This window comes from Phasianus colchicus, chromosome 6 (assembly GCF_987193195.1).
Source record: "Phasianus colchicus chromosome 6, bPhaCol1.hap1.1, whole genome shotgun sequence".
Lineage (NCBI taxonomy): Eukaryota > Metazoa > Chordata > Aves > Galliformes > Phasianidae > Phasianus > Phasianus colchicus.
In genome coordinates, this window is record NC_143441.1 from 14,097,301 (window position 1) to 14,114,141 (window position 16,841).

At 39.8% G+C, this 16,841-nt stretch overlaps 1 protein-coding gene across 2 annotated transcripts in view; it reads right to left on the reverse strand.

Moving 5' to 3' along the window:
• TGFBR2 (transforming growth factor beta receptor 2) overlaps positions 1 to 16,841 on the reverse strand; it is a 71,095-nt gene that overhangs the window by 44,343 nt on the left and 9,911 nt on the right. For both annotated transcript variants that reach the window (XM_090142514.1, XM_090142513.1), the window contains exon 2: positions 669 to 819. In XM_090142514.1, coding sequence (XP_089998640.1) covers positions 669 to 819 — 151 coding nt within the window. The remainder of the gene's footprint in view (positions 1 to 668; positions 820 to 16,841) is intronic.

Here is a 16,841-nt window from a genome sequence, read left to right on the forward strand (position 1 = left end):
CTCTTCAAGTCAACGGATGTAACTGCTCCCTCAGTAAGCTGCTTAATCACAGAAGTGGTTCAAATCCTGCTTCTGTATCAGCAACGATGTTGCAAATATTTAGTTCTGTTCCATTTGTCCACTCAGGAACACATCAAGACTGTTGCTAGTTATCTTTGGCTCACTATTTACAGAAGGGTATAATCCCAGATTTTAGAAAGGAGGGTGAGTTTAGAGTCAACAACAAATAAGAAGTTACAAGTCATTTTTACATGTTCAGTCTTTCTTTGGTCACTTATATATGCTCTATAATAAGCAAAAGACAGCAGACACACTGTATATACATAGGAGTTTTTCTTTTCAATTAAGTGAATGCATTTCCATCTGCACATGGTAAACAACGTGGATATGATTGCTACAAATAATCCAGTTTACTGTTAAATCAGAGGGAGCTGGAACTGAACTGCTTCAAATAAACAAGCAAACAAAATCACTAAAACATTTTGTAACAGAATTCTTAACTTCAAGCAATGCTCAATTTGCTGCTTGAAAATAACAGCTAGAAGATGTATAGATGAGTCTGTTGATATAGCATAGAGATTCAGAATATCTGAACAACTCAGAAAAATACTAAGTAATGACAAATGAGTTTGTGCTATCTTTCCCACCTGTACAAGGAAATCACTTACCATACAGCGGCACAGACTTCGTTATTCTTCTCACAGATAGAAGTGATGTTGCAGTTGCTCTTGCACTGATACTGGTTTGAGCACGTTGTTGCTTTAATGTCACAGAATTTGCATAGCCTGGGTAATTGTAGTCCATTTTCCTTGCTTCTATCTACAGGTGACATATTTGCAGCACATGGAAAAAAAAAAAAAAGAGAAGGAAACTCAGTAATGGTACGTTATCAGACTGGGTCAATGCTCGTTATAAAAATTACATTTTCACCAGCAGGCAAAACTTTCTCACACCTTAAATTAGAGAATCTCTAATACTGTGCAACTACCAATTTTCTTTGTAAGAGGATAAGCGCCACTCTGTCAAGAATGGAATGATCAAAGAGAATTGGAAATATCATGTCAATGTCTACAGACTTCAGAGGATGCAAAAGCTTCTCTGCAATTTGCAGAATGAAGCTTAATCCGAGGCCAGTTTGTACCAAAAGAACTACTCTGCAGTCATGCATTTGCATTATTCACAAGCAGCGTGTTGGTCCCTCATGTGCAATATACTGCATCACTGTCTGTTTGCCAAAGCAAGCAGGGAGACCACGGGATGTGGGAATGCAATCAGGTGAGTGTCATCATCATGACAGGATCATGATGGATTTTGCAAGATCGCCTTCACCAACCTGAGGCATAGCCCAAGTGTCATTCCTAATCTCACTGCTGTTTGCAAAGAAGAAACACAGAGCTGGAACTTGCTGTCAGTCTAAGTTAGATGATATGTCAGATGTTATGGGTGAAACTCATGCTGGAAATGCAGCAGGGCATCCATGCAGCTCACGTGAGCTGCTGTGGGTGGGTTCCTGGGCTAACTCCAGGGGTCTTAACTGGAGCTAATATGCAATGACAGGCTCTCTTGTAGAATTCTACATGACCCAACAGCTGTTTCTACACTCAGGCATTAAAAAGATACTTGCTTACTGGTTGCAGAAGTCTTAGCACTCTCCATCTGCTTCAGTGTATAAGCAGTAAAGGAGATGTCATTTATCCAAATTTCATGAATTTCAGGAAACATATTTTTAGTTCAAAAGATATTTTAAAAAGCTGTCATGAGTCTAAGGAACTGAAAATGCAAACTCAAACTGTTTTCTCAATCTAAAATGAATATGCAACTTTATCTGAAGTGGAGTACACTATTTACAACAGTTTAATTCTGACTCACTTTGTAATGTATTTGGACAAGTAGGCTAAATCACTTTATGTTGATCCTAAGCTTCATGTATCACAGCTCTTTTCTTAAAGCCTCCTCCGCGTTACAATCATGTTCATATTGCTCTCTATGGGCTAATGTTGCTAGTCAACCAACAATAGGCAATCAGGGATTTGTAATGTATCCCTCTCTCCGCTACTAGCAGAGAAATCATTTTTTCCTTCTACAACTTCACTCTTCACTACCATTAAAACGCTTTCTTACAGAAATTAAATACACACATTTCTTTTCTTGAAGGAAAATAAGGATTCTTGCTAACATGTCAGTGGATTCTGAGACATTGTGAGGGACTGGAAGAAATGACTTTCGTCCTCACCCAAGTCATTCTTCTCATCACTAGTATGTTTCGATACTGACCTCAGACTCAGACCTTACATGCCAATGCAAGCACAGACAAATTCCCAATGATTTTAATTGCAGAACTGCATGGGTTGGAAGGGACCTCAAGAGATCATTGAGTCCAAGCCCCTGCTAAAGCAGGTTCCCTACATTAGTTTGAACAGGTAGGTGTTCAGACAGATCTTGAATAATTCCATAGAAGGAGAACCCACAACATCACTGGCACCCTGTTTCAGTGCTCAGTCACCCTTACTGTAACAAAGTTCTTCCACATGTTTTTATGGAAATTCTTACGTTTAAGGTTTAGGCCATTGCTCCTTGTCCTATCACTATGCACCATTAAGAGCCTGGCCTCGTCCATTTGCTTCACCCCTCTCTTTAGATATTCATAAACATTTATCAGTCTTTTTTCCCCCGGGGCTGAACAGACCCAGGTTACTCAGCCTTTCCTCATAAGGGTGATGCTCCAGGCCCTTTATCATCTTTGTGGCCCTCCACTGGACTCTTTCTAGGAGATTCTAAAAGGTCTAGTACCTAGTGCTCTATACAATATATACTAACATACTTATCCTTTTGGTAAACTGCTCCTTTTTCTAGGATGGCACCTCTTATTTACCAAGTGTCGAAGATAAATTAATAGCTGTATTAACTTTTTTAGAGTACAGTAATGATCGAAGCACTCTGACAATGAGGGACTGTTCCTCCACCCACTGAAGGACAATCTCTGTTCCTAAAGACTGGACAAGTAATATGGATAAATATGAAGGAGATACTGTTTTTACTGATGGGCCACAGAGATAAAGTAACCTAGCTGAGTTCACACAGGAAACCTGTGGCATGGTGCAAGGTAGGTGACAGCAAAGGGGAAAGACATTTACTCCTCAAACTGCAGACTTTAGCTGCATTGACATGGTTTTCAGCTCGGAGTTTGCAAGGCTCCATATTTCACTGGACAGCTGTACTGCAATGGTATCTCTGACACAGGCATGACCTACTCTTCAGTCTCCTCAAGGCTAGAGCCAAAGACTATGTGACAGAATGTCCTCACATAAACCAGTTCAAGCAAATTGTGTTTGCTGAGAGAGAGGGTCGTTTCTGTGCTGTTCCCACCCATGTCAGGTCTGCCAAGTCTCACCCACTGGAACAAACAGCTGGAAATATGCTCAGACCTCTTCCCAAGGAGAGATCTCCAAACCAGGCAGCTTGATTTAAAAAATAAAAATAAAATAAACATCCACATGGGGAGCAGCAATTCCCTGCAGTCACGAACACTGAGCTTCTAAGTTAGAGCTGTATAGGCTTTAATTCAATTACTAGCAAAAGACTGGGTAGTCATCAGTTTCTTACTAAACAGGTTACATTAATGGCAAAAGCCAATGGAGTTGTAGGACTTTCATAACCGAATAGACTCGATTTTTTTTCCCAAATATTCTTGTAATAGAGGCTGACAATAAGCACTTCTGTTTTCACTCCCCCGGCAGTTCATGGCATTGGATAAACTGTTCAGGTACACAAACTTTCACACAAACAAATCAGATGCACTTCAGCATATGATTTGAAGAGGGACTGCAGTTTACTTTCCAAATTCTTTTCACATCGCTGCAGGTGTTGGTGTACTGTATACTGCTACAACTTGGCCTTGCCCTCTCTGACAACCCATTTACTTCCAAACTAATTGGGTTAAGGACACATTTGACCATTCCCTATCAGATAATATTAGTCTGCTTCTAAGTCACACAAATCCAGACCTGCCTCGATGCGTCTTTCCTGGAGAATGGCAAGTTGATATGGCTCTTCCATAGATAATTTTACTCAATAATTCCCCAGTGGTCCTACAAGCAATGAGTAGCTCACGAACAGCAAGATTACTCCTCTTCTGGTAGCTCACTGAATGTTAATTCGGTAGTTAATTTGAATCTTTGAAACTGCTTGACTACCCTGTCGCCCACTTTATATGACAGGAGCCAACTCCTCAAAACTTTCTCCTGTTCAGAAAAGTAAAATTACATTAACTGCTGTGGATAGAAGCAGTCTTTCATTTTTCTGTTAAAAAAAAAAAAAAAAAGAACAAAAAATGTGTGGATATAATGGGAATGTCAACAGAAAAAACACAGATTTGCACGTCTGAAGGACAACATTCTAAAATGCCTCTTATGTGAGCTTTTTTCATCTACTCTCTAATGTTAGTTTCCTTGTTTTTATTTCTTATTTTGACTACTGCAGGAAGTCTAATTCTAGCTTTCCTTGTTTCTCTGTCCACAAAGAGTGCTCAAAAAAGACTGTAGTTTCTTGGCTATGAAGATTTCAGCTGATCACCATATATCAGTCATCGTGGTTAAAACGCATGGAACATGCAAGCCAACACCTGGGCTGCACATTACAGAAGAGACATCAGAGCAGCCAGAGAGAAAATATCAACACCACGGCTTCTGCTGGAGCCAGACTTGTGGGACAATACATTTACACCATGGTTCACTTCTTTTTTTGGACTTCTCAGGCTCTTATGAACAGTATGCCTCACCTGAAGTCTACTGAGTGTCTCGAAGTTTGCTTTGCATCTCTTGTTCACAGACCTTTAAATTTCATTGAGACCCCAGTCGACAGTTTACATGCCTCCTATTTTTATTGATTTTTGGGATGAGAACTCATCTGCTATGAAGTAATTCCAGCTAATAGCAGAGGTTTAACTTAAGTTTTCACTCCACTATATCATGGAAATCTGCATGGAGAAGGATGTTTTTATCAGAAAGAACAGAAGGAAGCTGTCCTTATTCCACCAAAATGAACAACTCCATGGCCTTGTGTCTCAATAGCTGAAGAGCACAGTAGTAGTTCCGAAGAAAATCCAAAATGTATTAACCTTCTCATTCAAAACATAGACACTAAGTTATTCTAGGAACAATACTATACACAGTATTTTTCTGTTTTGCCTACCACTTCCAGTACATAACCTATAACCTCAGCAAACCTTCAAAACAAATGGGAACACCACCAGAATCACAAAAATGAAGTGCTGTTGCAAAACCATTCTTTATATTCCAAAAAAGCCTTCTAAGTATTGATGATTCAAGTGTAGAAGGGAGAAGGTGTCAAGGAAAAAGAGTGATTTGAGCTGTATTTTTCACGCCCGAAAACATCCTGATGACTATTCTTAATTATACTGGTTATGTTCAGTGCAGAATATGAGGACGAAAACAAATTATCATCATTAATTTTAAAGATTCAAAAATCATGAGTCACAAAAATCACAGGACAAGCTAGAAAAATTACAGAAATAAAATAAGTTTCAAAGAAAAAAACACACCCAAGAGCAAACAAACAAAAAAACCAAACCTCCTGGGTTCTACTTTATTTACCATTGCTGCACTCTTAAAGTGCATTTGAGTAATGTTTGGAAACTTTGGCCACAAAGGGTTGGAAACTTACTAACTTACAAACTCAAAAGTTAAAAAAAAAACAACAACACAACAGTACATTCTAGGAGCCTGATCTTCAAGAAAAATATCAGCTACTGTATGACTCATGATAAAATCACAGGATTTGGCAACACTGCAGAACATCAGGTAACTTCCATTGCAACACACAGGGGTAACCCATGAAGCAAGTATTTTCAGATTTTCAGCTACAGTTGACACTTTTGAGTTTAATGCCAACATTAATTTAAATGAGTATGAACTCATGCAGTTCATAGACTCTTGGATCACGTTTTGGGTTACAATCCTTAATCTCTACTATAACTTAGGCGAGTGGGACTGCCATAGGAAAAATTTTGTGACTGTTTCTATTAACAGCAATGATGATCAGCATGTTAAAACAGCTTCCTTAAAGCCAAATATGAACTATCTTTTACACGCAACTCAAATATATCAAAGCAAAGTTGGCTCTGATACAGAGAAATGTTAAGTTCATCATATTTTAACTGTCCCTGCGATAGGAATCCAGAAAACCATGTTCCTCTCTGCATTATCCTGTATCACATATAGTCACAAATCACTGAAGTCAGCTTGGGCTGACCCTAGCAAGTCAACTCCATTTCTTTCTTAAGGTTTTTCACCTTTTAGGTTTCCTTTTGATCCTCAGTCTTCCAGCCTAGCACTGCGGTTCTCTTAGTTCATGTCTAAATACATGCATTTCTGTGATAAATGCACTTGTTTGCAAAATGGTTGAGACTATTGTGTTGCTCTCCTGTCTGATCAAACCTAGTCTAGGCTCTGTGAAGAACAAAGACCAAAATAATGTCCTTTTTGTGAATATCACTTCATGAACTAATTGGCAGAGGTGCCCATCATAGCTTTTCCCTATTAGGTAAAGGGTCTTGCCTGTCGCATTAAAAAAAAAAGCATGTCATGCCAATCAGATGGTAACAGTACAACTGTTAATGCAAGGATACACACGTTCACCCCACAATCTCATGACCCATTCTATCACAAAGCAGCTACTATGAGATGGGGGAGACCATCCAGCTAGGGCCCAAAGGCCTTCCAATGGTGCACATGGACTGCAGCTTCTGCTCTTCAGTTATACCTGAGAAATCTGCTAGAAGCTATTCTGATTAGCTAGGTCTATCCAGAATAGTGTGGTCACCCTCAGTTCACCAAAGGAAGGCCAAAGTAGAAGAACTGGTTCACTATAGGAAGGCCATTGGGTAGGCTGCACTTAAATGTGGAAACCACTATTTCCAACCCACAGATCCATAAGGAGCAAGAAGGGCATGCACAGAGGGAAAAGGCAAAAGGAAAAGGAACAGGAGTTAGAAAACCTTCATTTAACTCATCTCTGCAGTGAAAGTGCCTGGCTTTTAGTAGTATGTGGAACTGGCAAAACCCTGCTTTAGGGATTGCTGCAGGCACTGACATGGAAACGGAATCATATCCGGCAGGAGTGAGGGGTTGGGACACAACTGGAGAAAATAAGGCAGGGAACAGAACATTAAGCTGGAGATTTTGAGCATAAAAATCATTCTTGTATTTAAAGCACTAAAATAATACCATTTTTATCCACTACTTCCAAAATGAGCTAACACTGGCAGTTTTAATCATGGGTTGGGCTCCTCTCACTCATACAAGGAATGGTAGTGAGCTGCCTGCCTCAAACATGTCTCAAAACTGAGCTAGCTGTCTTCACTGAAATTACTCCTGATTGACATTAGTTCAGGTGCAGAGACTCTAGCTCAGCACTTACAACAAAATGTGATCATACTCTGAAAACAGGCAACAAGAATAACACTGTTGTGATGCTTTGACTAATGACTTAGGTTTTTACCTGCAGATTTTAACTCGCTGTTCTCTTTCACATTTTCTGACCATTATATAGCACTCCATGGTAGCCTACAATAAGCGGAACAAGTGAATACTGTCTTCAGGCAAAAAGGCTGAAAAAATGATCTAAATGATGACTTCCCATAGGGCACTCAAAGGGATGTTTCATCTTCTTCTGACTTTAACCCGCAGCCTCCCTAACACAGCCAGTAAGCAGCATGAAACACTGGAAAATGATATGTGATATAACATGAAGATCAATTTATTCAGCTACGACTACAGGGCCTAGTTTTCCTGCATAATGCATTAAGTTTGGAATTTAGTGGAAGCTGTCTTTGGTGGTTAACTCCTTCTGTGACTTCAGATATCAAGGGCAGCAATGCTCATCTAGTTCAGAACACTGGGAAAAACAGCTTCCCTGCTTTGTTAAAACAAGAATGATCCATAGTTCAGGACTGACCTTTGCATAGCTAATTCTGACCTAATGCAATTCTGCATATCCTGCAACTTCACCTCCTTTGAAACTCTGTTCGCAAAATAAAAGCTGCCATTACTTCACTTGAAACAGAGCTGAAAAAGTATAAACACTTTGGATTCATACAAATATTTTTCCAACTTAGATGCTCTGAAAATAGACAGTAGGCATTCAAGTATTAAATAGTTCTTTCTGTAATGCAGAAAAACAGAAAATATTTTTCATGACAGAGGAGCTTGTGGGGCAAATCCCACAATATTTACACATACACAATTTAGAATAACTCTGGTTCAGAAAAACACAAATATGCCTCCATGCTCAACTGCAGATCCTCACCACAACAAAAACATGCTACAGAAGCTTCTATCTAGCTTGAACGGAGTTTCTGAACCTATCCTATCTCTCTCCCCAACTAGTTAATTAGTCTGTTTACAGAAACATGCTTCTCTTTACTCCTGCCCCCTCAACAGTCACACTGACACCAATAAGCTACTTGAAAATATGACAGAGATTTTCAATCTTCATAACAGCTTTGGGGTAGGTGAATCATTTCTCTTGAAAAAGCACACATTCCTTTCAAAAGCTTAGTTTCTGGGTTTTTTTGTCCTCCTTTCTTTTACTACAAGAGACATGAAGAACGTCCACTTGGAAGCCATTCAACTCTATTTTCAAGCATCTATTTATTAAACTTCCAGTTTCCAACAGGGAAATTTGAGGGTTCACCTAGTACAGGTGGAACAGCATTTCAGGACATTTTCTAATAATATTATCACCAAGTTACCTCAACTAATCAAAATATTCTGCAGAAACAGGTTCCTCAGTTTATTTACAAACCCACTGAGTGGGCTCAGTGCCCCATACAAACTGCAAAATCCATGAGATTATTAAAAAAGAAAAAAACAAGAAAAGGATTGTATTCTTAAGGTATCAACACTGCTTATCTAAAGAAATTACTACCAGTAATGAATGTCTGTTTTGTGATAGCTGCTTAGTGCAAAGTTACAAGCTTCCTTCTGTATTATATTGCCAAATTCTGCCTTCGTTCCCATGGGGAACTGCTGTTGTTGTACCTGTGACTTCCACAGCAAGTGGACAGATGGGCACAGTCCTTCCTCTCCCTTGTAGACAACTTCCATGCCTCCTCCTTGCTGCAGCACTAAAGCAGGCAGCCCTTAGCTCCCATAGAACAGTGTGGAACCAAAGCCACACAGAAATAGAAATAGTAACATATTTATTCAGCCAAACACTCAGAACTGACACTCCTACAGGGCTTTAGTCATAGTATCTGGCCTTGTCACATTTAACTTTACAAATGGCTTCAAACAACTAAGTGCTGGCCTGGCATTCTCACAACACCACATCAGATTAACTGATCAAATCAAAGGGGTTGAGGTTGTACAGTTTTGTGCACCAATCTCCAAGTCCTTTTAAAGCTTGACTGATTTACCTCAGTTTAGCCAGTGTCAGAATTGAGAATTATCACTCATGAAGTTGCTGTGGTTTACTCCGTTACTTTTAAGTCAACTGGAAGCTCAAGACACGTGAATTCCATAATTAGAAAAACTTTCGTAACACACCTGATGACCATTTTCAACAAGAATATGGAAGCTTTAAGTAATTGACAGAAAACAATTTCTTCCAAATGCAAGACTGACCCCTATTCTGACAGTGCACAGTGACTCTTGGTGGCAAAAAAAGCCAAATCGTTCCTAAAGAACATCCTAAAACTCCAGCTTAACTCTTGCTGAAGCTGAACTCTTGCTAAATATGTGTCCATAGTGTACTCAAAAGAACATTAAGATACCTAAAATGCACAGGAAACGGTAAGAAATATTTTTATACCAACCACTATAGCTTAGGAAGGGTTAAAACAGACCAGCATGTGTTTATTAACGCTGCTCATTCACTCAGGAGACTGACAGGCATGTGCAAATCCTCTCTGGTTCGAGACAAAAACCTTTACGGAAGGTCACGAAATATGTTACTTCAGGGGAAGAGTTTTATTTGCTTTTTAAAGTTGAGAAAATGAAGCACAAACATTTAAGACTGACAAACCACACAGAAAGGAAATTCAAAGTTACTTCTCACTCCCTCAGGCTACCTTTCATACACCTAGGTTCCTTTGTGAATCATAAAAAAACTATCGCTGTCGTATTTGCCGTTTCATATTTTCATTTTTCATTTTATTTGTTTCTGGCAATATTCCCTTGAAACTGCTGGCACACATTCTGGACGGTTTTTGGAAGGCATATAAGGCCATACCTACCTTCCCTCCATACGATGCGTTTCAATGACAGGAAGCACGGTCACTGCAGTGTGAGCCACACGCTCCACGGCAGTTTTTGAGGGCCCAGAGGGCTCCTGTCACGCGCAGCTTTCCACAGCCCTCAGCAGATCGCTCCTTCGGGATCCCACTGCACAGCCTCCCATTTGCACACCATTACTGACATCCTATTTTTAGTACCACTCTTTTTTTATGCAAGGAAACACATATTTTGAGAACAACAATTGTCTGCCTCTTGGAGAGGTCCTCAGACTGATTTCTTTCTTAAGTATCGTGAACACAACAGATCTTCCCTTTTCCTTTCCTCTGCAGTGAGCCCATACTGAAAATATCTGCACAAATGGTCACAGTTTGCAAGAAAACCCAGTAGTCCAGCTCACCTCCTTTGGTTATTGGCTCCCATCCCACACTGCATGTCCTCCTTCCTCACAGAGGAACCAGACTGGGGGTTTGATTTGCATTAATATTCACCTTACTGAGCCTCCCTCCGCCTCCAAAAGGAGGATTTGAACCCAGAACCATTCCCCAGTCTAGACAGCTACCTGACCACGCAAACACAACAAAGAACGTGGCGTGAAGAGCGGGAACGCCTGCCTAGGGCAATGGAAAACTGTGTTTTTCAACAGCAGCACCCAGGTTGTTCAGCCCTGAGCACACGGTCCCACGAGCTGCGCTGCACTCAAGGCCTATGTGCCCACGGCCAGGCTGCCACTGTGCCATAGCCACGAGGAATATTAGGCTAGCTCTGGCCTGAGAGTGGGCTGCTTTCAAATGTCACCTGCTCTGAGACAGGAGACGCTGTGGTCCTTCTGAGCAGGGAAGAAAGGGCTTGATGTTTTTCCCCAGAAATATTTGCAGAGACACTTCAGAATAGGCCCTGTAGCTGCTCAAATCCATTACAAAAGTAAGCAGGAATTTATTTTGACTTTGCAGGGGACTGTGTAGGAAAAGTACTTTTGGCATCTCAAGTCAGTCACCAAGACTTACGGGAGACATTTGGAAGGACAGCTATCACTCTGCAACTTTATCAGCAGCAGCACACAGACCCATCAGAGGTCATCCGCACAGGATGCTGAAGGAGTTAGAGTAATCTTGTTCAAGAACACACTGTTTTCAGGAGAAAGGAATATGCAAATGGAATATCTCATCTTGCTGCAGATCAATAATCTGAATTAAAAAAAAAAAAAAAAAACCAAGAAAAAAAAGCAACAAAATTCAGCCAAATCACCCCAATTCTGTTTTGTTTCAGGGGAAAATCTGACGAATATTTTCCTGAAACTACCACTACTCAGGGAAAACTCTCTGTCAACCCAGACAGTGGTCTTACCTGAGTATGAGATTTTGCTCTGAAACTCTTGTTGAACTCTCATCTTCAAAGAGCCTGATTCTGACTACATTTCTTTATAATATTACTTATAATAGACTTGGTTCTTTAACAACAAGAAATCAAAGGCAGTCTCAAAATATAATACTGTGATTGGAATTGCATGTTACTGGGGTGCATCTGTTCAAAGACCAGTTAAAAGGTTACATTCAAAAACACGTGGGGCCCAAGTGACGTGAATAAGTCATTAGAATATTTAAGGTATAACTGAATGGTTTAGAGTACATGAACTGCAGTTCTGCTGTTCAACACTGTCTTTTCACAATGGAAGAGGAATTCAAACTTGAATATTTTCCCACACATATTGGGCTCCATATTAAGCCCATGTAACTGGTCATTACAAGTGCATCTTCTGCATCAAATGTTGAAGCATGTTCAAGCCATGGGTTAGGGAGCTGCTTTGTGCAGGTCCAGGCATTCTTAAAGCACAATTTGAACAATCAACACAGCCAGGATTGGAAATGGCCAAGCAAACTGTCTTCAGCCACAGCACTGCAGGTCCAACTTAAGCAAGGATGTGCCCTACTTAGAGACAGCCTCTATCTCACACTACAGAAAACAGTATGACTGTTCACCTACACAATCAGACCACAATTTCTGTAATATTTCATAACACAACAAGAAGTGTGGGGAGAAACTGTGTACACAAGAAGACTCACAGCTGCCCATTCAAAATAAGCATTTAAATTGATTAACCAGACAACTGCACTTTTAAACCAGCAACCCTTACACAGTTACACGATTCAGAGGGATTTATAAATATTTGGTTTTCCACATAAAAGAAGGGCATTAGCAGGATTTTTTTTGAAAGTGCTTTTACTGCCACTATTCCTTCTTTTCATCCATAAACAAATAAGGAAACAAAACAAAAATGTGCTTAGGGTGCAAAATTTGTCATGACAGCCAAGTCATGATAAGACTTGGGGATTTTGGTTTAAGAATAATATAAAATCCACAAATGTAGAGATCAGAAAAAAAGCCTCATTTTGCTTAGCTTTTTGAAGACCTCTAAACTTCTGGAATACTTGGGAAATATGGAATTTAAGTTAAGGCATATCGTCCAACAAATAATACCTCCTGCTATGGTCCCAGAGTACAACAGCATCCATGCATTCTGACAAAAATGAATCCTGTGCTATTTAATTCTCAAGATTTGAGCATAACCCATCCTTCCTAGTCTATCTGAAGTACAGTTTCCAAGTAAAAAGTCTTTTTTAACAAATCCAAATCCTTTGCACACACAGAGACATCTCTGTCAGTGTTTATGCAAATGTATTTATGGAGAGGCTCTATTCAGAGCTCCTTTTTGCTGTGAGGATGCATTTACCTCCAAGAAAATAATGCTTATGAACCATTTTGTCCTCACACAGTAAGATTTGAATGACAGATACAGGAAAACAGTATGAAAAAGAAATTACACTCTCATAATCCATCAGCTCAGCTAAAATGGTAAATCAGAAGACAGACTCAAATTTAATCCCTTGGGAACAGAATCACTTTGAATGGATTTGGGGAAAAACACAGATCATTCTCAAATTCAGTAGTTTGGATGATTATATTTGTCTCTGTCAAGATACATGCAAAGGAGCAGAATAACACAATTTAATACCCCAGGGATATGTTTTCCTGATAGATGCATCTAACTTCTGGAACATTTAATGGGAATTACATACTGAGTATTGAGAAAAGAGCACACACACGTAAGAATACACCCTTTTAATGACATCCAACCTTAGGAAACTTTTGTTGACTTCTTTTGTAGAAATCCTACTGCTGCAGCATGCTGTTACAGGGTTATCAGATTTCTTGATAAAGAAGATACTCTACCAGCAGAGCAGCATTTCGTTTATCTGCCAAGGGTAAACTTGCTAGCATATCCCCAGGTATTAGCTGTTTCTTTTAATGCATTTGCAAATGACTCCTTCCAGATACCTCTGGGACAGTGAATCAGCAACTGGCAATACCACTCTGGTGAAATAAGGGAAAGATAACTCAGCTTGTTCGTTTCTTTTTGAGGCTGACATTTTACTGGGCTTGATGAAGAGCAGAAATCATGGCTGAAGCCTGTCCATTGTGAAATGCGTTTCACCCATAAACACGTCTCTTGAAAATTCATTGTTTCTAAACCAGAAGTGTGAGTAAATCATTCAGTTTACCATAAATTATCTCTACAACAGTCTCTTCTGTGTGTGTTCACCGTCCTGTAGCTAAGTCCTCACATGCACCGGGCACTCAAAAATCCACATGTAGGAATACAACAATTCTCACTACATACAACACATTACAATCTGTGCAACTTACTGTAGGAAACCTACTTTGGCAAGGAGGGGGTGTTGGACCTGATGATCCTCAGAGGTCCCTTCCAACCCCTATGATTCTATGATTCTGTGTAGTTACTTGCAGCAGCCAGGCGTAGAAAGGTTGATGTTACAGCGTAAGGTGAGGACGCTCCTCCATTATACACAGCTCACTGGGAAGGAACTTGCCAGTCTAAAATGTTTAGTCTACCTGCCCAAAGACGTGTGAAGGACTGCAGACTCCTCCACGTTGTTTATGATGACGCAGAATAAAATTGTAGATAAACTCAGAATATGAAATATATACATGGAGTTGGACTTCTAGGGTTTTCCTCTCCCAGTTGCTATTGACAGGGCCTTTGCAAGCAATAGCCTAAGTAATTCTCAAGATCATAATCTTTCAGCAGCACTCCAAGATAGCATACAGGCTTGCAAGTTGCCTTACTTAGAAGAAACACCGCAGGGAAGAAAGAAAGAAATCTAAAGGTCTATAAATGTCTGTGAAACAATTCCTTCATTAGAAGGGAGAAAGCTAGGAAGAGATAAGACAAACAAGATCAAACGCACCAAGCAGTAGCTCAGAAGCAAACCTTCTGTTGACTTTTAACTTTCATCCAAATGTCTCACAGTTTCATGCAATTACTTCAAAAATTTCTAATAACTGTGAACTACAGAAAGCACAGAATGATACTTCTTAAACTTTTAAATAGTGCGGTTCACTTTTGGGAACAGAAGCAAACATTCCCTCTTATGCAACCCTGGGACAGAAAATGTCTACTGCAACATCTGAGTTAAATTCAACAAGATAAGATCTGCAGCAGATGTTAATCTTTAACTTTTGAGTGCTACCATGTCAAATTATACTAGCTAATGTTTAATGGCTTAGAGTCACTGAGTGTTTCTAGATATTGGTGATAGCACATAATCATCTTTTGTCTAATGACCACTTATTCAACTGCAGAAATCAGTAATAGTCCGCAGAATGTCTAAGGGTTTCTTATGAAATGTCTTGATCATTTTCATCAAATGCCAAATGGATTAATAATTTTGTCATGAAATTACTATTTTAAAAATTGCCATTCAGGAAGCTGTGTGTAACATGGCCAGAGTAGCTGAACTACTCAGCATCCGTTTAAAGACCATGAGCCAGTTGCTTTGTTATGGTTTCTGGTGTAACTGTTCAGTGATATGGTCAGCTCATTCTCTAAAGTTGTCATTCTAACATTTTTTTTTATTGGTTCCCCCCCCCACCACAATTACTACACTCACATAGAACAAAACACATTTTCAAAAGTGCTCTCACAAAACAGAACAATTCCAAGCTTTCCAAACACAAGAATATCTTAATTTATACCAGAGGAAAGTACTCTGTAGGAATGGAGACATTTTTTAAATTCCTTGGATGCAAAATTTTAGAACTCATGCATATTTGAAATATCCTTTCAGTGGGTTAGTTAGCCATGTCCCTTAACTGTTTGTTACTTCTGGAGATGCTAGTATGAGTTCTGACAGACACGAGTGAAGCCAGCCTGGTAGTTACTGGCTGTATCACAGACTTCTAGGCTACAGGACCTCTACATCAGGAAGTGCTCGAATGATTTCCCCAGTCTGACCTTCTACAAGTGAAATCATTCCACCCAGCTATTTTTGCATCAAGCTCTAACTTCCCTGTATATGCACAAAAAGCCAAATCTTGCCTTGATTCAGAGATTTATATTGGGAAGTTCATCACAACCCTTGATGGGGCTCTAATCGTGAAATTATCCTCTTTGTTAAAAAATGTGCTCCCTGTTTCTGAAGTGATTTAGTTCATTCACAACTTCCATTTGTTGGAATGGGCATGTTCACCTTGCATAAACTTATACCACTTCCCCCTCCCTGCAGAATAAGGAAAAATAAAGTAAGTGCTGCTCACTGCTCTCCTATCCACATCTTACCATTCCGGCAGAGCAAATTTAGCTAAGTTACACCATCTGACATTTGCCTAAAGGTAAATGCTCCCAGTCCCTGCTGTTTATGCAGTGTTTTAAGGGATGGCAAACTGCCTGCACGTCTGACCAAATCTGTACCCAACCACAAAATAGCAGCTCTACGCACTGTTCCTAGTTCTTTCATTTTTCTTATGTACAAAAACACAAGTTTGTCATTTTCAAAAGCTAGGCAAGCGTAACATTAAACTTGTGCTTGAAAATGCTAACAAAGCAAAATGGTTCCCTAATCAAACAGCGATACCTCTTTCCTAATCCACTGCAGGCCTAAAGACAACAGAGTAGAAACTACTGCTCTAGGCAGAGCTATCTACACATCAGGCTGAAAAGCACAAAATGGAAATGTAAAACAAACTCCAACTTTTAGAAGGAAGAGTGATGATTGCATTGGCAGCAAAATTACTCACACTAAGCAACAGCTTCAAAAGACAGGTGTCAGTGTTTTCTATTTCTAGATGTGTGGTTATGATAGTGGTAAGTCTGCCTTGTCATTGACATTCAAGGGTAAGACATTTCAAATAATTAGTGGTTTGTTTCTAACATTTGCTACCCACCTTCAACCATGAGAAGGCCAATATGTTTCTGACTTCAAACCACTGGTAGAAACGTGTTTGACAACCACATTACATGGCACCAGAACAAAAGTCGACAAGTCCAGGCTGGATGTGGCTCTAGACAGCCCGGTGTAGTGGCTGGCAACTGTGCACGTAGCACAGGGGTTAAAACTAGACAATTTTTATGGTCATTATCAACCCAGGCCATTCTATGATTCTAAGCACAGATTCTAAATCAGGAAAAGCGCGAATCGGATGAATCACAAATATATGTGGCCACTCAGGGGAAGAGTTGGGCCTTAAAGAGATAAACCCAATTTTGTGCCCTCACTGTTCCCTGGCATC